Source organism: Macrotis lagotis, chromosome 8, assembly GCF_037893015.1.
Source record: "Macrotis lagotis isolate mMagLag1 chromosome 8, bilby.v1.9.chrom.fasta, whole genome shotgun sequence".
NCBI lineage: Eukaryota > Metazoa > Chordata > Mammalia > Peramelemorphia > Peramelidae > Macrotis > Macrotis lagotis.
The window spans coordinates 85,713,259-85,737,969 of record NC_133665.1 but is presented as its reverse complement, the minus strand read 5'-3'; the positions used below and the strand labels follow the sequence as shown (position 1 = coordinate 85,737,969).

Here is a 24,711-nt window from a genome sequence, read left to right as displayed (position 1 = left end):
CTATTGATATCATAGTTCTGGGTCTACTTGTGGGTATTTTGACTATAATAAATTCTCCATACAATAAAAATATAACATCATATTTGAAAATTATCTACTGTAACCTAACTTGAAGAATCAATACTCTCTATAAAATCTTTGACAAGAGCTTATACACCTGATTCACATGGATCTCAAATGGCATCTCCTCTATTAGCCACCCCATTAACCATCATTGGCTGTTAATAAGTTTTCCACCTAGACCTCCTATTACTCCACCCTTTACGGCCTGTCTCTAGCCTATCATTCCAGACCTATTTTATATTGCTGCCAACATCTCACTTGTTTCCATTTCCAGCTTTCATACCTTTACATAGACAGTTCACCCTCCTCACCTACTAGATAATTTTAGCTTTTTTCAGGGTTTAACTTTGGTGCCACTTCCAACAGGAACCCTTTCTTGGTCATCTCAGTTCGTCAGAACTCTCATCTTAACTTATATATGCAAATATTCTATTCTGTGCCAAGTTCCAGTAGAAGACAAGCTCCTAGAGAGCAGAGCCACTTTTTTTCCCCCACTTGGAATTTGAATCCAGTCTCAGATTCTTCCCACTTATTAGCTGGGTGACCTTGGGCAAGTCATTTAACCTTGATTGTCCCCATCTAGGGTCATCTCCAGTCATCCTGATTCATATCTGGCCACTGTACCCAGATGGCTCTGGAGAAGAAAGTGAGACTTATGATTTAGCACAGTGGCCCCCCCCCCCCTCCACTGCAACCAAAACCCAATTCATGAGCTTGTCATGATATCACCTCTTCTGCTGTCATGGTCTTCTTTGAAAACTAAGGACAAACATCACAACTATGAACAATGATTTGAACCTAGGAAATATTTAATAAATACTTTTGAGATTGAATTGAACATATAATATCTTAATATAATACATTTTGTATGTTTTTTATCTTATCACTTTACTATAAGTCTCAGGGATATAATAGTATATAAATTGTATATCATGTCTCCCCCTCTCCACCCCATATGGTTCTCTGCTTAACAGATGCTTATATTTTTTATTGCATAGGAAATATCCAACCTCAAGAAGTAGCCTATTCCATTGCTGGTCAGTTCTAATTATTAGGAAGTTTTTACTTCTGTTGATCCAAAATATACCTTTAACTTTTCAGTATGGCTAGTCTTTGCACTAGCACTAGGAGACCAACTAAAGATAAAATTTATTTATCTTTCAAATGTCAGTTCAGCAAATATTAAATGCCTACTGCAAGTGGAACCTCATGCCAGGTACTGAAATAAATACAAACTTCAAATTAGACACAGTTTCTATCTTTATGGGGTTTAAAATCTAGCTTGAGTGAAATGGAATTATGTAGACTAACAAACTGCATTCTCTGTGTGTGGGGGAGCAAGATTATTGGAAAAATTGTAAAACTCAAAATAAATAAAACCTTCCTTAAATTTAAAAAAAGAGAACCATAATATATGTTATATATTTTTGGAGAGATGAAGTGGATCTCCTCAAGTCTTCTTCTCCAGTTTAAACCTATATAGTTCTATAACTGATCATTCTGTGTCATGCTTTTGGGCATCAACCATCTTGAATAGTTTCTGTTAAGAAGTCATATCTATCTGTCTATCTCTTTAGTTATCTCTCTGTCTATCTGCATATAGATAGATGTAGATGTAGATAAAGACTGGCATGAAATAACCCTTACATTGCTTTAGACATTAAGAATTTTTCATTATTTCTAAAATCATATAACTATCAATAACAATTTAATTTTTATTTTGTGGAAAAGAAATGAATTTTAAATCCCAAACACTTAGTTGATCACATGCATCCTTGTTGGCAATCATAGCTTATTGATGGATATGACTAGTATGATTGTTCTTACAGATTAATTTCTCTTTGTAGAGAAGTTCAGCAATGGTACTATCATAGGTCTAAACACTCGGTATTTAGAAAAACTACTACAAAATACTTTTTTAGTTTCCTATCTCTTTGACAACATTTTTTCCCTTTCTAATCTAATTTTGGGATGAATTAATAACAGCTGTGGCAAACCCCACAAACTGTGATGTCTATGAAAATGTGCTAACTGTGCCAAATTCAAAAGAGGATTCTTCTAGTTCTCCAATTACATGCCCTCAAGTAATAATTCTCTATTTTGCATTCAGAAAGAGGTATCTAAGCCTATATGTCTACTCAAAAGAGACATAGAAACCAATGAATAAAGAGGATAAGTGAACCAACCATATTCTACCTTTCATCTAGTTTTAGGGTCACTAAAACCTTTAATGGAGCATACTAATTCACTGGCATAAAATCATAATAATTTACATTTCTATAGTCCTTATGAGAAAAATATATTCCTGAAGTTGAACTTGGGACAGTACATACTCTACTTCATCTTCTTCTAGCTTGAGTGTAAGTTCAGGAGAAGTTAGAAACCACTCAGTAAGGGTTCTCTGGCAGATATGCCTCAGAATCTACACTATAAAGCTGTTTTGTTTTGTTCTAGTGTTTTGAAGACAAGATACACAGATTTCTAGGGAAAAACTCTTAATTAGCATGCATTTCAACCAGGGCTAGAATTTGAGCCTATTAGGGTCTAGTTCCAGAACATATGGAGAAAAATACTTTAAAAAGTAATTGAAGGATTTTTTAATAACTGCCCCAGGTTTTTAAGGGTTTTTTTTTTTGAAATGGGGTTAAGTGTCTTGCCCAAGACCACACAGTTAGGTAATTATTAAGTGTCTGAGGTCGGATTTGAACTCAGTTACTCTTGACTCCAGGGCTGGTGCTCTATCCACTGTGCAACCTAGCCGCCCCTTAAGGATCTATCTTAGAGGAGTTTGAACAACTTCATTTTTCATAAACCCAAAGATTTTTAGCTTCTGGGATAAGAACTAACTATTCAACAAAAATTGCTGGGAAAATTGGAAAATAGTATGACAAAAATTAAGCAGAGACCAACACCTCACACTCCTATACTAAAATAAGATTGAATGCATACAGGATATAGACATAAAGTGTGCTTTCATAAGCTAATTAGAAGAAAGACGAATTGATTATCTGTCAGATCTATGAATAGGGGAGGATTTTTATCACCAAATAAGATAAACTGAAAAACGGATAATTTTGACTACATTGAAGGTTTTGCACAATAAAATCCAGTACAACCAAGATTAGAAGAAATGCAGAAATATGGGAAATAATTTTTCAATGCTAGTGTTTCAGATAGTATCCCATTTTTAAAATATATAGAGATCTGAGTCACATTTATAAGAATATAGGTCATTCTCCAATTGATAAATGGTCAAAAGATATGAACAGGCAGTCTTCACATGATGAAATGAAAGCTATTTATAGTCATGTGAAAAATGCTCTAAATCATTATTAATTAGAAAAATGCAAATTAAAACAACTAGAATTGTGAACTGATCTAACCATTCTGGAGAACAATTTGGATCTATGCCCAAAAAACAATAAAAAGTGTTCTTACCCTTTGATCCAACAATACTACTAGAAAGAGATCATAAAAAGGGGGAAAAACTCACATGTGCAAAACTGGGGCTGCTCATCAATTGGGAAATGGTTGCACAAATTAAGGTACATAAATGTGATGGAGTACTGTTGTTCTGCAAGGAATCATGAGTGACCTGACTTCAAAAAAGCCTGGAAAGACTCTCATGAATTGATGCTGAATGGAGTGAACAGAACCAGGAGAAATTTGTACACCTTAACAGCAATATCGTAAGATGATCAGTCATGATTGATGCAACTCCTCTCAGCAATTGAGTGATGAAGGACAATCTTGAGAGAACTGTTATAGAAATGCCATTCACATCCAGAGAAAAAACTATGGAGTCTGAATGCAGAGTGAAGCACACTATGTTCATTTTTTAAAAAAACTTCCTTTATGTTTTTTATTTCTTTCTCATAGTTTCTTCCCACCTTAGTTCTAACTCTTCTTGTACAACATGACTAATATAGAGATATGTTAAACATGATTGTACATCTACAATCTATATCATCAGACTGTGCACTGCTTTGGAAACCATCTTTGTATGTAATTGGAAAAAATTTTTTAAAAAGCTTCAATTTTCTTTTATGTTCTCTGCAAATATTAAAAGGTAACGCAGTTAGGGGCAGCTAGGTGGCATAGTGGATAAAGCACCAGCCTTGGAGTCAGGAGTACCTGGGTTCAAATCCGGTCTCAGACACTTAATAATTACCTAGCTGTGTGGCCTTGGGCAAGCCACTTAACCCCATTTGCCTTGCCAAAAAAACCCTAAAAAAAAGGTAACACAGAATTTAGGGGTGATGAGGAAGTCTATTCAGAAGAAAGTTCATTTTAGTGACTAAAATATGCCCAATAGGACTGACAAATTAAAACATAGATAGAGGATAGCTGGAGAAGATAGGGAATCCTTTTCTATCCCTGCTGTTCACACTCCTAAACTTGAACCAAATTTAAAACGCAAGTAGAGCCCTACAGGAGGGAAGTCCAATCCCAGACATTGTTGTGCCAGTGTCCAAAGGCTTAGCTCTAATGAAATTATTTGGAAAAGATATTTCCTGTCAGTCTTCAAGTATCAGATCTGGAATGAAGACTGCAGCATAAGTAAAATTCCAGTTCTTTGGCTGGCTGGATAATCACACAGTGACACATGGAGAGTACTGGCTTCAGGCACATTTTGTAAGCCTACTGCTGGAGAGAATAAAGTCAGCAAAGGAAGGAATGAGTGATGATGTGTGCGACCTCTGGAAGCACCCAGAGGATGGTAGGATTGAAATAGTTTTGAAGGAAATTATCTAAACTTACCTTCACAAAATGCATTTTCTTGAGCAAGATTTACACAAGAGGTTAATAAATTTTTCTTTTGTCTTTTGTTTCATATTGTTTGAAAACTGCTTGCTATGGTCTGAAGCGAGAAAAATGTAGTAGAGATGGTGGGGAGTAAGTATATATCCTCCATCTCCCCCATCTCAAACAAGACAAGCCCCCATCTCCCTTCCCTACCCAAAGCAGCAAGAAACAAACAAAATAAAACAACCCAAAGACCCAAAGCAAACCATAAAAGCCTACAAGACGAAGAAGGAGCCAGTCACAGATTATTTCTAATCCAGTGAGCAGCATCCCAGGCAGACAGGCAGGCAACCCCTAATTGAAATGTGACCTAAAGTTCACTGACTCTGAGAGTTGCTAAAAGGGGTCATATTCTACCATGTAGGGGTGGAGTAGGGGAGTTCTTCAGTTTGAAGTCTCACTGCAGCTCTGGAGTTTATCGGAAGTACTCCCTGAAGCTACCATCTCTCCCTCTGATTGGATGGCTCCTCCCAGGATCTTCATTTAAAGACGTTACCCAGACTAGTGATAACTCATTCCTTTTCAGGTTGCATTTTTTTGCATTCCCCAGCACCAGGTACTCTTGCTTCCTTCCCATTCCCCCATTCTGTATTATTGTCTGCCATTAGAATGTAAGCTCATTGAGGGCAGGGACATTCTCTATAGTTATTTGTATTCTGAGTAATTTAGTGCAGTGCTTTTCCTTAAACAAAATTGTTGGCTGACTAGTAGAACATACAATATGGGGTTCTTTCCTGTAGTCTTGGTGAACTGGAAATGCCTCTCTCTGGGATACTGTGGGTTAAGGTTATTTACTAATGACTTCAGTTTATTCTTGGCATGCATATGTCTAGACACCAAGAACCTTTCCTTGTTCTAAACTTTCCTCCTAGAATAGTCTGGAAAAATTGACCAAAAAGCAGACTTAAAGGGGACTGTTCTAGATACCATAACACTTTCTGATCATCAATGGGTGGCAATAGCAAAATGTCCCATTTTTCTAAATTGGATCCTACCAATAACATGTGAAGTACCATGTAAACAGTTTGATTATCTATCATTTTGTTCATAAGCTATATATGGCACATGAAACTTCATGAAATGTCCCAGTTTTGCTATTTTCACCTCCATAGTGAAAAGTTTTATTCTTCTAGTCCTTTCTATTGGTACAGTACTAGAAGCATCCTTCTTTGTTCATGGAAAGTCAAGGAGAGGGGAAGGCTGAAAGGGAAAGGGTCAGTGAAAAATAATTTTCATCTAAAAAAATTCCTAGGGTGTTAGGAGGTGATGGAGAAAAGAAAAGAGAACAAGTGATAAAAAATAAATGAAAAGTCCAGTTATGAAAAGGCTAAAAGAATTCCCATATTAAATTTAGTTTTCCTATCTCCATCAAATTCCCCTTAGTGTCTCAATTTATTCAAACAATGCTAAGAACAAAATGCAGTAAAGGGCTTTAGAGGTCTTCTAAATCATTTTCCTCATTTTGCAAATGTGGAAACTGAGACTCAGAGAAAGGACTTGCATAGGATGAAGTAGCAAAGAGAGCCACAACCAGAATAAAACTAAAGCTAAAACAAACACCAGAAAGGAAAACCCAGATTTGAGCAACGGATAATATCTGAAAGGACAAGACATTGCAGGACAGATGAACAACCCATGAGAATCAACAAATTTCAGTCAACCAACAAGCATTTAAGTGTTTACTTTGTGTAGAGTACTATTTTAAGTTGTGCTGTGTTTGACTTTCTTGACTTCACCCAATGTTTACTGCCAGATGTATCATTTTGCTACCAAAATAATAGCTAGACTTATCTCCTTATCTTCATGTCACTTGATTCAGTTCCAAATACCTCCTATATTGTGAGCTACTTCATAGAAATACAGAAGATTAAATCTTGAAGGGAACTTAGAGCACAGACTGACAAATATGGTCCCTAGAATATTAGGGCACAGAATGTTAGATCTAGAAGGTAATGTGGAACAAGAGATGATGGCACACAAAATATTAGATCTTGACTTTAGAACATGGAACAGAGAATTATCAGTCCTGAAAGAGATTTAACAACATGTAGCTTTTGCTGTTCAGTTGTTTTTCAGTTGTATGACTCTTTGTGACCACATTGAGGATTTCTTCTCAAAGATACTGGAGTGGTTTGCCATTTTCTCCTCCAGTTCATTTTATAACAGAGAAACTGAGATGAACAGGTTAAATGACTTGCCCAGGGTCACAAAGTTAATAAATGCCTACAGTTTGATTTGAACTCAGAAAGAAGAATCTTTCTGATTTTAGTCCTCCACAGCACCACCTAGTTTCCTTTGAAGAACATTGAGGGAACAAATTAGAAGGAACCTTAGAAATGTTTTAATTAAATCCCCTTGTTTTACGGACAGGGAAGCTAAGTAAGTACCAGGGGTAGAAGAGTGCCTACCTAGGGTAATCAACTTTTTGAAGTCTAGTGTTTTAAAGGATATTTCACTGAATACATGCTATGAGCCCAGTAGACTAGGGAAATTCCTGGTCAATAAGCTATGGTTAAAGGGGAATAAGGCAGACAAAAGAGTCTAGTACAGAAAATACTTATTTCTTGTTTGTTTTGAAATCTAGTAAGAGAAATTAAGGCATGTAAAGGCACTTGTATGACTTATAAAATGATAGTGGTAGTTGGTAATGAGGGCTTGTAATTCTAGAATGTTTTTCAAAACTTTTTTTCACATTTTCATCTAATTTTCTTTTCAAAATAGTCTTGTGAATTAGGTGGCCTAAAACTTCTAGAACAGGAGAAAGAGCATTGGACTCAGAAGAAGATGATTTGAATTTAATTTCTGGCTTATTCATTGATTTTATGACCTTGGAAAGTAATTTTATCTTCTCTTAGACTCAGGTCCCTCATTTGTTAAGTACAGATAATTATAAACTACTTCCCTCACAGTCATATTATATATTTTGCCACCTCAAAGAACTATAAAAATGTGAGTTGCTACTATTAAAATCACTCTGCTTGTCAAAAACTTTTTGAATTGGATGTTACCTTAGAAGTCATTTTGTCCAGATTCCTAACCAGTGAAGGAATTCTTTCCACATGATCCTTGATAGATGATTATTAACTCAAGGGTCAGAGAGCTCATTTTTCCACAAGGCATTTCATTCCATTATGGGAACTTCTAATTATAAGGAAGTTTTCCTTATATTTAATCAAAATCTGCCTCTCTATAAACTTCAATGCTACGTTTTCCCTTTAAGATAACATAGCATACCCACACCTTTTTCTTTAAAACCGTTCTTCAAATATTTGTATGCAACTGCTCTTTGCAGTTTTTTGTCTTTTTGTGATGTGGCATAACTATCCTTTGTCATCCTGGGAACTCTCATCATAAGGCATAGTTTCTTAATGATCTTTGCAGATAAACTTGTTAAACTTTGCTTTTCTGGAATTTGTTAAATGAGTTGTAGACTGTCTTAGGAGAGAAGCAAAAAAAATTAATTGGATGAATCAAAGATTTTAGTCATAGTGTTGCTAGGTAAATTCCACATAAACTTTTGGGATCTCATCATCTCTACTCATCTAACACTGAATGATTTGGGAGAGGTAGAAGTGGAGAGTAGCATGAGTGGAAGAGAAGACAAATCCTGAGAAGAAAGGAACAGATTTCAGGGAACAGATGTAAAAGTAAACAGGAAAGCAAGGTTTAAAGGGTATTCTAGGACAACTTTCAGTTGCTCATAAGCAGTGAAAGTGAATTAAAAATCCTCTTAAAAAAACAAAACTGTCTTTCTGTATTCACTCCAAATCAGATACTTTTCATCACTTTCCAAATTTAAGCAACAAATCAATACTAATTCTTGAATGGCCAAATTCTAAACTGTGTTTCGGTAAGGACTGACTCATCTAATTCACACAGGAACAATAGTTTTATTAAGAAATCCTTTTATTTATCTTCACATAGACAGACCTTATACTTCCCATGCTTAATATGGCTTCTAATTAAGTTTTAGGAAAAATATAGGTAATTCTTTATTCATCTGTGAAAGAAATCTTCCTTACTTTTTTCCTACAAAAATATGAAATCATGTAACTGAACTTCAGGAACACTAAAGAAAGAACTAATAAAAGAGTCATATTAAATACCACATTTTTTCGGAAGTCACTTTTAAAGGTTCACCTTATAGCAATAGGGTCATAGTTCAGTTTCAGTTTAAACAGCTATCTAACCATAGGATGCTTACCTGAAATATTTTAAATGATTAGACTAAAAATGAGACTATTGAAATACTACATATTAGACTACGAAAACAGTCTTTCTGTTTTCTATTTTTTAAAAAGAATTTATCTATTTCACAAAAGTATCTCATGAGGTTTGTTTTGGCAAGGTTCTTTCCAGTTGAGGCCAAAAAAACGCAGAGAAAACTCACCAAAATCAGGAACAAGTTATTTGAAGACTTGAGGTTCTCATAAAAGGTTCAATGTCTGCTTTACTCTACAAACTGTAAAGATTTAATCCAAGTAGTGTAAGTGGATTTAGGTACTATGAGATCCATCAATCTACTTATTGATTTGAAAGTTCTTAGAAAGATTAAAAGGGAAAAAGCACAGATTCTCCTTGGAGATTTTAAAAGAGTAGGCGGCTACTTGCCCTGGCTAGTTTACACATTCACCTACCAGAAATTGGGAAGCTGGAGGAGGTGTAGTCTCAATGGCCCTTTCCCAATTTACTATCCTGAGGTTCAGTAGGCTGGAAATAATTAACTTCAGCAAGCATTTATTATATGTGAAACATTGTGGTAGTTACTGGAAATTAAATGTCTAAAATAAAAGGAGTTCACATGGTAGTCATGAAAACCACAGTAGTATATAGCACTCAAGCTGGCAGGAATCTCAGAGGCCATCTAGTGAATCTCCCTCATTTTGCATTTGAGGAAACTGAAGCTCAAAGAAATTAAGTAACTTGCTCAAGGTCACCCAGGTAATTAAGGTCAGAAGCAATATTTGTATTTTTATTTATTTAAGGCAATGAGGTTTAAGAGTGACTTGCCCAAGGTCTTACAGCTAGGCAATTAAGTGTCTCATCCACTGTACCACCTAGCTGCCCCTTCAGAAGCATTATTTGAACCCAGATCCTTTGACCTCCTTTTCACTGTATCAGCTATTCTTAATGAAATGTTTACAGAAAAACCTACAAACAACTGAGATTGTTATATAGGATTCTAGGAAATTGTTTATCTTGCTCCTGAATTTTATTCAATTGATATAACCTGTGAAATTAAAAAAAATACCCTTTCATCTATTCTTAACTATTCATCAAATCTCAGCACCAGTTTTGTTACATAACACAAAAGTAGAATAGGTAGGAATAGGGAGAAGGGAGCTGGTTATAACCTCTTCCTCCCTCCCCACCCCAAACATGAATTTCCATTAACTAATAGTTCATTCACATTGCCCCAGGTAGATTCCCTCCCTTTTATGACTTTTCATACTCTTTCACAAGACTTCTTAGTGAATGACAGAGCTGTGATTTATACCAGTTTTCAAAAGCACAGTAGACTTCCCCTTCCTCCCCCACCTCTCTCCTACTTGGAAGCAACATGAGTATTTCAGTTAGAGAATCCCTGACCCAATAGTTTGAATGAAAAAAACGAGGCATTCAAGTCCTATCTTTACCTAATTAAGACCCCCCCCCTTCACCATTATCTATAACTAGTTATCTTGTCTCTGACTGCCTATCTCCATTGATGGGGCACCCAACATCTTCTAAGGCAATTCATACTGTTTGGGGGCAGCTCAAATCCCTAGGTAGTTTTGTCCTGCATGGAATCCAATTGGCCTTTCTGCATCTTCTGTCCAATGATCTTAGTTCTTCCTTCTGGGACCAAATAGAACAAAGCTGATTTCCTCTCTACTAGCAAGTTCCTTACTTGAAGAGAGCATTTACAATGCTCCTAAACTTTCTCTTACATAGACTAAACTTTCCCAATTTCTTCAAATGGTCATATTACAGTATGATTTTCAATTAGCATTCTGGTCAACTGATTAAAGATTTTCTTGGAATATATGGAAAAATACTGGTTTCCTAGGTTTTTCTGATTGGCTATTAGATAATACATCTTTTACTCTCTATTACTCTTCCCCCACCATCAAAATTCCTTCCTCCAAGAAAGACTTAAAATGCTTTGGCAGTTTCCAGTGCTGAAACATTCAACATTATTTCCCCCAAAGAATCTCATGCTTACCACATTACTGCAGGTTCTGTATCGAATGTTACGTCCTTCACAACTCCTATGTTAGAAAAAGAAGAAATAATAATTATGTGAGTTTCAAACTTTTGAAATTTTATAGCTAAGTCTTATGTGATTATCAAAATGCAACTCTGTATCCTACTAATAATTATACTGATCCAACTCTCAAATAAAAAGCAACTTAAATGTTGTAGTCTTCCCTTTTCAAAGAACTACTAACAAATATTTAAAAAGATCAGATTTAAACTAGATTAACCCAAACTGTGTTCCATACAATCTTGGTGTTTATTGGATAAGTGAGCTAGTGCTGAATAGTGGAATGAATATTAGATATGAAATCAAAAGACATGGATTCAAGTTCCAACTTTCCCATTTGTCAAGAATGGGACCTCGAGTAAGAATATTCCTATCTACAGAATTTTGTTTTTTCTCAGCTATAAATATAAAGTGAAGACAATGAATTGACTGATGTTATATTCTTCTTAGCTCTAATAGTCTAAGTTAAGTTGCCAGTAGCATCTTACCATATTGTGTCATCAAAAATACTTAATACATGTAGTATTAATGTAGCAATTTGGGGGATATGGAAATAAACTTTATCTTATATAGATCTATAATTTCCCTGACTTCTTCTATTGCTGTGGATTCCCTTGGCTACTTAAAGAAACTTTTTCAATTCTTTCCATATATGTCAAGATCAAAAATGTTTTGTGACCAAATTAACATTGGAATGACCAGCTTAAAGAAATATTACATCTAGGTCTTTGTTAGCATGATAATAAATTCCAGAATGTAGTTACATTCATTTTAATTCTCACCATTCCAAGTTATAATTGCATAAAACATGGCAATTAATTCTAGCCCAATAAATATATGCAGTGCAAATTCAAATAATATGACCAATCCATGGAATTTATAATTTATTCTAATCTATTCCTTCACCAGAATTAGAGTTAATATTAAGATTTCAACTCCCCAAATATTCATAGTACACGATTAGAAATCTCTGTTATCCAAGAGGAAAAACAAACTAGAGAAGAGTTTTCTAGAATTTTTTTATATATTTCTTTTCAATGAATATTATTTTCCTATTTATTTCATTATAAAATTGAAAAGGTGATACATGGAAGGAAAAAAATTATCAATGTATATACTTACTAATATTAAACAATACAAAATATATTTTTTAAAAAATTTCACTTAAAACTTGTCTTGTTAAGAAAGTATATATAGGGAGCAGCTAGGTGGCACAGTGGATAGAGCACAAGCCCTGGAGTCAGGAGTAACTGAGTTCAAATCTGGCCTCAGACACTTAATAATTACCTAGCTGTGCAACCTTGGGCAAGCTACTTTAACCCCATTTTCCCTTCAAAAACCTAAAAAAAGGTATATATAGCAATATTCAAAACATTAACATTGCTATTATTGTATGCTAAAAATAAGAAACAATTTTTTAAAGGTGGAGTGAAATTATGATGTGATCCAATTCAGCAAATGTTTGCTAACTATCTACACCAGAATTATTAGTTTCCAATGTGGAAGAAAACAGGAGTTCATCTAAATCAACCATCTTATGTTATAGATAGAAACACTGAGACTCAGAGATTAAGCAACCTACCTAAGGATATTAGGCACTTTGATGGTATGACCTTTAACTACCTGAGCCATTCTATCTTCCATCTTCTCATTGTTAAATGGTCAATCCTAAATTTTTAAAAATACTGCTTAAATTTTCACTGGCTTCACAGTCTTAGCATTAAACTTCATATTCAAGTTAATTATTTATCTTTTATACAATAGCACATAACTGGTCCTTTTAAGACTTTTCCAACTGCTAGCAGCTATGCAGTGCATTTACATATCCCTGGATAATAGATCATAACAACATACATCAATAAGGACTGAAATATTTAATCCCTGCTTAGCAATGGCCATTTGCCATAATGTCTGCTAGGATACAACAATGACCAACAACTAACATCTGATAATGATCAGAAAATTATTCAAGTGTGCCTATACATGTACCATTCTATTGAGAATCTAGAGTTTTATTTATTTAAGTGAAAACTGGTATTTTCATTACAGGGTATTAACTCAGCAAAACAGGATTTATTGATTGTGCAAAGGTCTAAATGTTGGAGTGTGGGTTACAGAGATTATCTTCAAGTCATCTGGAATGGGACAAGGGAAAAATAATGTGTGAGATGCTTCAGAAATAAAGTTGGTCGAAGATTCATATTTACCATGAATCTCTTTTCTTATTGACTTACTGATCTTCAGAATTTGCATATGTATAGTTATTTTAAAAAGTGAGAGATTCTATACAGATGATCTACAAGTGGCAAAGAAGTTTCTTGGCTTTTGTCTTAGGATTTTTTTTAAAGATATTAATATTTATTGGTGAAATTTCCCTGTCCTGATTTTTAACTTAATAGAGTCCATGATTTTACAAAAAATTTACTTTGTTAAAATGAATTAACAGAGTGACTATTCTAAAATAAGGACTGCACCCTGGCCAAGTCTAAAGTTTTACATTCAGAGACATTGATTTATCTGGGTACAAAAGACTCATCTGAGAATTAAATGGTGAAAATATCATTTATTTTTTCACTTCATTAATGTAAAACAGCTGAATAGTTTCCTTCACATTTAAACAAAATAAAATTCACCTCTGGGAATAAAAACAAACACTGGAAATCTCAGCCCTCAGATTATTTTGCAGTTTGCATCATTCATAATGGAAGAGTTGAGTGACTGTGATTTCTCTCCTATAATTATACAATTGTGATTGGGAAGATGTGGAACTCAACTATGATAGAGAAGTGAATAAAGATAAAATGAAAATTTTGATGAAAATTCATTTTTTAGTTTGGCTTATCAGATCAGTTCTCTCTGATAGTATTTAATTCTAATCAACCCCCCCCCAAACAAAGGAGTTAACCATAACTGCCATAACTGTGGTAAGCTGGGGGCACAATGTCTTTGTGTCTCATTAGCAAAGAACAAACTGTACCACTTCTTCCACTTCTCAAAATCCTGATGTTATCTCAGTTTCAGTTATTAAAACTTACCAACCTTGGAACAGATGAATTACTATGGAAAATTTAAAGTTCTTTTTTCCAAACACCACTGATTGGTTGGCTTTCATTCCTATTCCCTCACCCGCCCCCAATTCATATTGTCTAATTCTTTAAAAGGGAGAAGATGACTAATGTTTAGCCCCTATTATGAATAAACATCTCTAATAGTTCAAGTACTTTAGGCTGCTTTGATTTGTACATTTTTTCCTTGTTGAAAGAGTAGCTCCTCTGTGAGCAAATGCGTCCTTCTAAAAGGTAGAACCAGACCTTCTCTAGTCAGGGGACATGGGACTGTGTAACCTAAAACCAGAGGGCTCTCCAGAACAGCACCATTTGTATGCAGCCCCTATAAAGATCCAGACTCTAACCTTTGGACTATAAAAAAACAGAGGAGTGTTAAGTAAAAACAGGTTACTGCTCTGGATTGCTCTTGATTTTCAAAAATGGGATCACGGACAAAGAATTTTGAAATAGGAGAGTCCATCTGCTTATATATCTTCCCCCCCCCCCCCTTCAGTCATTCAAAAAGAAAGAATGAGCACTTAACAAGAGAGTAGACATAAAACAATCTTAGAGATTCAAGCCAGAAGGACCTCAGGCCATTTAGACTATTGGTCCTAAAATGACCATGGATTAAAGAAGACAAGCAAATTTACAGCCAGATCAAGTATTTCATATAGTTTTTGAGTATCCATTTTTTCTTCATCCCTTCCTATAACCATTTGAATTTCTTTTAGCAGATTTATGAAACCAAAAGTTGTTCTAAGAAACCACTTTATAACACTCCCACATTTTTGAGGTTTTTCCTAAAGATATTAGGAAGATCTGAGAATCTTTGTAAACATCAGCAAGACACACCTGTCTGTGGGGCTTGCTGACTAGGATTTGATTAGCCAAAATATCAATGTAAGTTTTTTTCTTTAAAGTTCATATTGTTATATTAGTCTGAATAGTCGCTGAAAACAAAATCAAACAACACTGAAATAGTATAAATGTGTATGAATATGGGGTATGCATAGTCTAGAAAAATTCTGTCAGAGAGGTTCATTGGTATTCATTCATTTAACTGAATATGCATTTATTAAGCCTCTAGTACATGCCAAAAACTGTTCTGAGTGTAGAAGCTGTAAAGACAGAGGTGAAACAGTCTTTTTTCTTCAAGGATTCACATTCTATCATGGCAAGCAACATGTATATAGAAAGTTAAATACAAAATATATATACAAATTAATTTCCAGGGAAAGTCACTAGTAACTAGAAGCTGGGGATTAGGATGGGATGCCTATAGAAAGTGGCACCTGATGTAAGTTTTGAAGGAAATAGTCCTTTATTACTCTTTATTTGTGGACCCCAAGAGACCTATGCAATGGAGTTGTTCCATTAAGATTGAACATTAGCCAGTTACATGAAGGTAACTATAGTGATGTCATTTTGGTCCTCTTTTAGTATGAAAAACAACAATGATATAAAGATAATGATTCATACACAAGGATAGGTACTGAATTTGTGGGAGATAGTTTGTTTAAAGGAAAGTTTCCCCGGATTTTATTTCAAAATCCCTCTTTGCTCTTCCTATACTATGATCAGGGCAGCCAGGTGACATAGTAGATAGAATGCCAGGCCTAGAAGGAGGAAGACTCATCTTCCTAAGTTCAAATCTGGCCTCAGACACTTACTATTTGTATGACCCTGGGCAAGTCAATCTGTTTGCCTTAATTCCTTATTTATAAAATGAACTGGAGAGGGAAATGGCAAATTCCTTCAATACTTTTGCCAAGAAAACTCCAAATAAGGTCACAAATGATTGAACAAGAAGTCCATGATCTACTCAGGACCAGTATTCCCCAGTTCTCTCCTCACTCCATCTTCTGCAATATCTTTCAAGTCTGAAACTGTCTCTTTCAACTCATCTGTAATACACTTTTTTCTTTTTTAAAAAAAATTACAAAAATACTGCTTAGATAAAATCTTCATCCAAGACAAGCCTGATGGCAAATGCCCTATATCATTAGTAAATCCTATACCCTACCGCTCTCAAATTCTGAATACACTTTTTAGATCTCTGCCATATTATTCTGCCCAGTAAATACTTTGTTATTATAAATAGATGATGACTTTGATATGGCCTTGTCTCTGAGACTAATCTATACCAAATACTATCAAATATATCTGAAAAATTTCTGACACTTATACTGAAAAATGAGTTTTATATTTTATTCTAACTTTTATTTCTATTACTAATTCACCTTTCATTTTCAGTCAAATAGACCAATAACTGTTATCAGATTACTGTATCATGTCTAAATCATGAAAATTCTTAAGTGGCTGCCAGTGGGAAGTGGAAAGAATACTTGACCTGGAATCAGGAATTTTGGGGTTCAAATTCTGGTTCTGATACTTCAGCAATATGACTATGGGCAACTCATTCAATCTCTGAACCTTATCTGTAAAATAGGATTGTTATAAGGAAAATGATATAACTATTAAAGTACTTGCAGTTATCATTGTCAAATCAAATATTCCCTCAAAGTATATTCCCCACCAAACACACATCAGAAAATTTGCTATAAAATTAGGAAGAGACAAAAATTCCTATTGTGATTTCACTCCAAATATAACTTTCAAAAGCATTATATACCAAACATATATTTCACTCAAACATTGTCAAAAAGTCCCATAATCCCACTGCAGGACTCCTACAAATTCTCCATTGCCTCCTTACTATGTGAGATATCACGTGGCTCAAACAGATTAGTGCTAGGGGAGAAATTTATTCATCTCTTGGTTAGATAGATATGCAGGCCAAACTATTATGACAACTTGATAAATGTAGCTTTTGAAAATGCTTTCTGTTGTAATAATACAACAAACAACAAGAAGGCAAAATGCCAAACACTATCAATCAATGTGGGAACTGGCTGGAAAAAAATGCACAATCACAGTGTCACAGGGAATCTTTGAATTTGCCAGAGGTCCAAACCTTGGTTAATGGGCCAGAATAAGAGTCAGGCTTATATAGATTTAGTTTCAAAACAGTTTTAAACCAACTTCCGGGGGCAGGGGGTGAGTCTTGCAAAATAGTGCCACAAGTAGTAAGCTGCTCTTATTTCTTGAGTATTAAATAAAACTTGTGTGACTCATTTGTATGTCTCAATACTTCTATGATATAGATTTCTTATTCTAAAGTTAATAGTGTGCCCTAAGAGAAACTTATTTACTAATATTGCAATTTGTCCATGCATTGAACATCATGGCAACATTTGAAGCAAGTAGGAATTAGAAAGGTATGGGGAGTCAGGGAATTAAATTAAAATGGGAAAGCAATAAATATGCTTTTTTCTGATCTTGTCAAAGGCCAGATTAACCAGCAACATCCTTATTTACAGAAAAAAAGTATATGCCATCACAGTATCTGGCACATAGTAGGAACTTTATATTTGTTTTTTGATTGTCTGCTTGTTTCCTCTGATATTCCTATTGTGAGCTTTAGGGTGCTTTATTGGCTATTGTAAACTTTCAGGATGATCTTAGCTCCTAATAAGAAGAGAAAACTCTTCATCCTTCTGGATGAAACATTTGGATGCCAATTTTTCCAAGGTGACAATAACACTAAATAAGACTATTGCTCAATGGTACATTTTGCAGCATAAGCAGACCTATTAAATCTTTTCTTTTTTAGGTTTTTTTGCAAGGCAAATGGGGTTAAGTGGCTTGCCCAAGGCCACTCAGCTAGGTAATTATTAAGTGTCTGAGACTGGATTTGAACCCAGGTACTCCTGACTCCAGGGCAGGTGCTTTATCCACTGTGCCACCTAGCTGCCCCCCCCCCCCACCCCAGACCTATTAAATCTTTCAGGGAAAAAAAAGATAAGTTACTGCTTAGCTGTGTGTAGTCACTTTTTCCAAATGATTATGTCTTTATACTGTTTAGTCCTTCTTAAAAGGAACATTTGCTGCAATAGTGAAGTCTCCACTAATAGGAGATAAAACCATAAAAAAGTTTAATTTTTACTACAATCACGAGCAAAGAAAGCAAGAAACACGTGCTATTGTAGTGTTTATGGCCAGAATTATGGCTCCAAAGTGCTCTGATTATACAATCAGGGTCAACAAGAATTTAATGAGCACCTAGTCTATGCTCCTAGTTTTTCTGGGGAGTAGAGAAGTAAAAGATATGGACCATCCCCTCAAAGAACTCTCAATCCAATTGGGGACATGAGATCCCAGGAATACAGCTATTCCAAAATCCTAATTTTACAAATGAGAAAATCAGGGCTCAAACATCCTAAAGATCACAAAAATAGTAAGTAGCCATGCCAGGATTAGAGTCTCTGATTTCAAATAATAAGTTTAGATTTATAGAATGCTTTTTTGTACATGGTGTATTCTTGACAATAGCTCTGTAATAAGGGAAGTAGCTGGAGTGATATTATACCCATTTTAAAGATTAGTAAGATGAAGTTTAGTGATGGCAAGTCACCTTCCCAAGGTCATACAAGCAACATGTTTCAGAAATGAGACATGAATTCAAATCTTCTTTTGTCAAATATATCACCTTCTATACAGCCACATAGATATTTGAAATCGTTCCAGAGCTGTGCAAGACCATGAAATTTATGGCTAAGAGTCATGGATTGTTAGGTTAGGGGTTAAGAAAACATAGAGGATGGAGTGCTATTGGTATCACATGCTTCTGTGTCAGACATATCCATTCCTGTTCTACCAATGCCTATATTTTCATTCAGCTTTGCCAAAAGATGTAAGTTTTATGACATTTGCTGTTGTTTAATTGTTTTAGTCAAGTCCGACTATCTGTGACTCAATTTGGGAGTTTTTGTGGCAAAGATACTATAGTGGTTTGTCATTTTCTTGTCCAACTCATTTTAAAGATGAGGAAACTGAGGCAAAAGGATTACGTGACTTGCCAAGTTCACTCAGCTAGATAATGTCTAAAGCTGGATTTGAATTCATGAAGATGATTCTTCTTGATTCCAAGCCCAGTACTCTATCCAATATGACACCTATCAGCACAGTAATACTTAACCTTAAGAGTAAAATGGGGGTATGAGAATAGGAAAGAACTGGAGATGTTCATTTCTTATTTCTCTGTAACTAACTAAGGCATCTTTATGAGCAAGTTTCCTCTTTAAAGTGTAAAGAATTTCTAGCCTCATCTTTCTGCTATTACTTCATTATAGACTACCTGGTATTTATATAATCACAATATTCTAGAGTTAGACAACACTGCAGCAAGTCTTCTAGTATGTTAAACCCTTTAAGAGATCTACTGCCTTACGTACCCAACAAGTATCATCAGACCTGTGCTTGAAGACCATTGATGAGGAGCAGGGTCATTTTACTTTTGTAAAACTCTTGTTATTCAAAGGGTTTCTGTACATCAATCCTAAATTTGCCTTAAATTCTATCCTTTGATATTCTGGTGTCAAAGAGAACCCATTCACTCCTTGAAATATTGGAAAACAGATTCTCTACTTTGGGTTTAACAACACCAGTTTTTCCAACTGATGCTCACAAAGCATAGAGGATTATTCATTTAAAATTCATTTCTGTAAGAAACTGATGTTATACTTGTTTTTTTTCTTAAGAGTTTATCATGGATCCTAGGTTTAAAGTCAGGGAATCTGAGTTCATATCTTTACTCTGCCATTAACTTCCCAAATGATTTAAAATAACTTACTTAACTTCTTTGGCCTTTAGATTTCTCATTTGTAAAGAAGAGGCTTGGACTAGTTCAGAGATGTCAAATGTGCTGCCCTCACAGGGATGAATGTAACCAACAATCCTCTAGGATTTGACTGAACTAGACTAAAATGTAATGGGGGAAATACTTAACAAAAGAAACAAAATATAAGAAAAGCAGGTAACACATTTAAGTCTAAGTTAAGATTCAGGTCCTGGGAAGGATTAGTGGCTCCCCATTTCTATTTGTTTGACACCTCTGGGTCAGATAATTTTTAGCACCATTTTACCCTTTATATAGATGCTAAAGAAATAAAAAGTTTCTTCAAACATGTTAATTTTCTACTAGTTTACTTACAACTTGGTCTCATTCATCATTTCTTTTTTGGATAGATGAAAAAGGACAGAAACCTCTTGCTTTAGATTGATAAATTATACATACAAGCATTTTATAATACTGTTACTGTTCAGTTGTTTTAGTCATGTTGGACTCTTTGTGACCTCATTTGGGGTTTTCTTGGCAGAGACATTGGTGTGATAAACCATTTTCTTTTCCAGCTCATTTTACAGATGAGGCAAAAAGCCTTAAGTGACTTGACCAGGGCCACACGGCTATTGTCTGAGGCAGGATTTGAACACAGGTCTTCCTGGCTTCAGGCCTGTCATTCCATCCATTGTACCACAAAGCTGCCCACAAACCATCATAGCTGTAAAAATTATTGACTGTAAACAAAAAGAGGTGGAGAATGAAAATAAATGAGTTTTAGGAAACTGGATTCAATGTTTCTATCTTTCCAACAAGCAAAAAATATATATTATAACATTAACTTCTCTGGGAATGTCACCCAATACAAACTCAGAGTTGAAAACTGATGTACTACTTTGGCCTGAGATGAAAATTTTTCCTCTAATCCTTCTATCTGAAGCAGATGTCTATTGAAAATTGTAATCTTAGAAGACCTTAGTATTTTCTCTAAAGCTACTAGTACAGACAATATATTTCAGCCCTATGAGACCACTCTTTCATAGCATATCATGTGAGCAGAATGGGTAAAGAGGTATGTGGATTGGTATGTGCATTCATTTCCTTGCATAAAGATCTGAATAAGTTGTTAATATTTTTGTCAATATGCTCTCTATTTCTATCATCTATATTTCCAAATTTCTCTCCCTTACACTTTCCTAAAAGTTACCTTTTATAATAATATCTAAACAATTTTAGAGCTTGAAGGGACCTTAAAGATAATCTCTTTTTTTACAAATGAGGAAATTGAAACTCAGAAAATTTACCATGAGTAGAGGACAAAATGATCTGCTATAAGAGGGTGGAATTTACATTTATTTATATAACAGTGTACTTATATACTATGGTGAGCTATACCAGCATAACATCACACAGACACACAATCCATTTAGGATTCTATATTGTCATCTTTTTACCTCTGAGAAGGTAAAGAAGCCTTCTTCTACACTTCTTCTACAGCACAAGCTTTGGATAATAGCAACATATATGTATATAACTCTTTGTGTGGTCAATAATATATGAATTCTGAATTCCCAGAAATCATCTCAAGGCCATTAGGAAGTATTAATATACAGGTCAAACAACATGAGTGTTGAGTAAAGTTAAAAGATCCAGGGGAAAGCCTCAAGGACACACTTAGGATGAGAAAGCCTGGCTTTGGAAAACACAATGGATTCATCCTGTGATTGATTTTCATTATATCAATATAATATCAAATATGTCTCCTAAGAAGGGAAAATGGCACAAAATATATACATTCAAGCTAATATTTTTCTCTCTGATGACATCATTTTTGGGTGATATGGACATGTTAGAGTTGACTAAATTCAGAAAACCATTTAGTCTTCTAAGTAAGACAAAATCTTCTATACTGTATCTCTATGAAAGTTATTTTTAAAAATTTATGTTCCAGTGAATGGAGCACTGGTCCTGAAACATGGATTGAGCACTGCCCCTGGAATCAGGAGGACCTGAGCTCAAATCTGACTTCAGACACTAAATACTTCCTTAGCTGTGTGAATTTGGGCAAGTCACTTAACCCCTTTGCTTTGCAAAAAACAAAAAAAAATGCTCAATGGACTCAATGTTCCATTTATTTCTAAGCTGTATGTAATAATAATAATAATAATAATAATAATAATAATAGCCATTATTGATAAAATATTATTTAAAGTTTACAAAGGACTTTGCATTCATTTTATCACTTAGAGTCACCCTGTAAGATTGTTATTCTCATTTTACAATGATTTACCTAGGGGCCAAGCTGTTAAGTATTAAAAAAAAAAGACTCAAATCTTGTTTAAAAGGATGGATTTAAAATAAGACTCCAAAATCTACTCTGTGCATAAGATGCCTGAAGTTCAGAAAGATGGTTTCAATATAAGACCAGAGAAATGTGGTAGTAACCTATTCAACAGGCCAGAGATAACTGACATAGCTCTAAAGTAATCTCAAGGGTAGCTAGATGATATAGTAGATAAAGGACTGGGTCTGGAGTCCAAAGGCTCATTTTTCATGAGTTCAAATTTGACATCAGAAATATAACAACTATGTGACCCTAGAGAATTCACTTAACCTTATTTGCCTCAGTTTCCTCATCTGTAAAATGAACTGGAGAAGGAAATGGCAAACCACTTCATCATCTTTGCCTAGAATGAAGAAAAGACTGAACAACAATAAATCTAATCCAAATTCTGAAAGAAATCTACAGAAGTAATGATAATTTCTTCTATTTACTATACCCTGGTAGGGTTAATCTTGAATCATGATAGTTTTAAGATTTCTAAAAAAGGAGTATTTTCAATGGCTGGTTTCTTTGGCCTGGGGCAACAACAATGTCCCAGTCTTAACATGCTGATGGCTTATCCCTCCCACACTGCTAAGACTTCAAAACTGTGATTGAAGAACTTTGGTGTAAAAATATTTCTTTACAGAAAAATCCTTCTTTCCATTCAATGCAATCTCTAAATTTTTAGGTAGCAAAAAGCACTATGAGGTAGGGACAGGGTAAAATATTTGGAGAGAAAGAATAACAACAGAGTTCAATGACAATGACTAAATAGAATCTATCAAACAAAGAGATAAACTTTCTTTTCAATTTATTTAAATGAAAATGACAATTAATGAAAGATCAAAAGGGAGGGATAAAATTTATGCAAACGTTATTAACTGAAACTTATGTTATTTAAAACAATGTTAAATTTCTGAAGTAGAAAAATAGCAATTAACATCTTTCTTAATGACCAACAAAGATAATAGACAGCAAATGCTCTTCTCATTATCTATTATCATAAGTTTGATCATAAATTGGTCAGAAACATTGATTCTTTGGCCTTAGTTGAATGCTCTTGAGAGGAGATCAGGGTTTGGAATACAGAATCCATTGAAGTTAAATGTCTCAGAATATTTGAACTCCAAGACTAGATTTTGAGTAGGCTTTAACTCAAAATTCAAAGGACCTACAAACTTTCTGCTTCAAAATGTGTAACTTCTGGCAAGTCAATGAGAAGACCATTTCATATTGGTTTTGCATATGCATTTTGTATATCTTTTTTTAAGATAAAAACAAACATTTCTAATGAGAACAAATGTGATAAGACAGAGATTACAATATGAATATTAATTTTTTCTTTGGAGTTTACTAGTAAGATAAAAAATAATTCAGTTCACTTATTTGGGGATGGGGAGGTGAAACTATAATATTAATAATAACTATTTTGTATTCAATATATACAATCTTCGAATTTTCAAAAAAATTATATTGACTTAAAAAAAAAGTAATCCAATAATTATTTACGTGAAGAAACTTGTCCATGGTATTAAGGCTGATAGGTATTAGAGTTAGTATTTGAATTCAGATCTTGAGTCCAAGATTTTCTTCTACCATATATGGCTTCCTAGAATAATACTTCAATAAAGCCATGGATTATTACTGCTAAATGTGAAGAGGGCTGAAAGGAAGAGGGAGAATTCAGGATATTTCTGATGAAGTGATTCTCTCTCCCACTTTCCCATTCCAGCTGGTGGAGTCACAGGAAGCCAAAGTGACTGACTTGACTACTAGATATGCTGCATCCAGGGTGGAGCAGCATGAGGTCATCAGAGAAAACAAAATATATGAGGGACCTACAGTGCTGGAAGCACGACTTTCTCTGACCTCATTTTTTCTCTGTGTTCTCATTCTTCTCACTCGTGTTATGTGCATTCATGGAGGAGTATGTATGTCAAATTCATGGTGGCAGCTACGGATTGACTGTGTAAAGGTAGCTTTTGCTGCTTGTTTCAGATTTAAGTGACTTAAAACAGTTCAAAGGAAACATGAGATACATAAGTTTAGAGTAACCATCCCAGGTATTCACATAGACTATTTGTGTCTGACCTATGGATCTATCTTGTATGAGGCAGACACACTGACATTTGTCTCTAAGATAGTGATGTCAGTTTGGTATTCTTTGATAATGAAGGGCAAGAAATGAACCAAAAAGAACTGTAGTGGCTTTATAACTGAACTGTTATGGGGGAGATGGGATGGGGGTGGGGTGGTTTATTCTAACATTTTGCTATTGACTGAACTGAACTGACAGACATTCTCTAGAAAGCAAGGTGAATGTGGAATCTCTCTCTTCATTAGCGAGTCTATTGATTTCCAACCTCTAGGTGATGAGTCACAGGTCTGAACTTGGATTAATCCCTCACTCTGGGGGTCAATTCCTTTAACTGCCAGTTTTTCTATAATTATAAAACATGAATTCATAGGCACACTGTGATATTAATATAATATAATATAATATAATATATATAGTAATGTAGTATGTATCCCTCCAAGC

General features: G+C 34.7%; 1 protein-coding gene across 5 annotated transcripts in view; it reads right to left on the bottom strand.

The window, feature by feature from the left end:
* ADAMTSL1 (ADAMTS like 1) overlaps window positions 1-24,711 on the bottom strand; it is a 1,134,116-nt gene that overhangs the window by 323,848 nt on the left and 785,557 nt on the right. For all 5 annotated transcript variants that reach the window (XM_074197566.1, XM_074197568.1, XM_074197565.1 and 2 more), the window contains one exon: window positions 11,075-11,120. In XM_074197566.1, coding sequence (XP_074053667.1) covers window positions 11,075-11,120 — 46 coding nt within the window. The remainder of the gene's footprint in view (window positions 1-11,074; window positions 11,121-24,711) is intronic.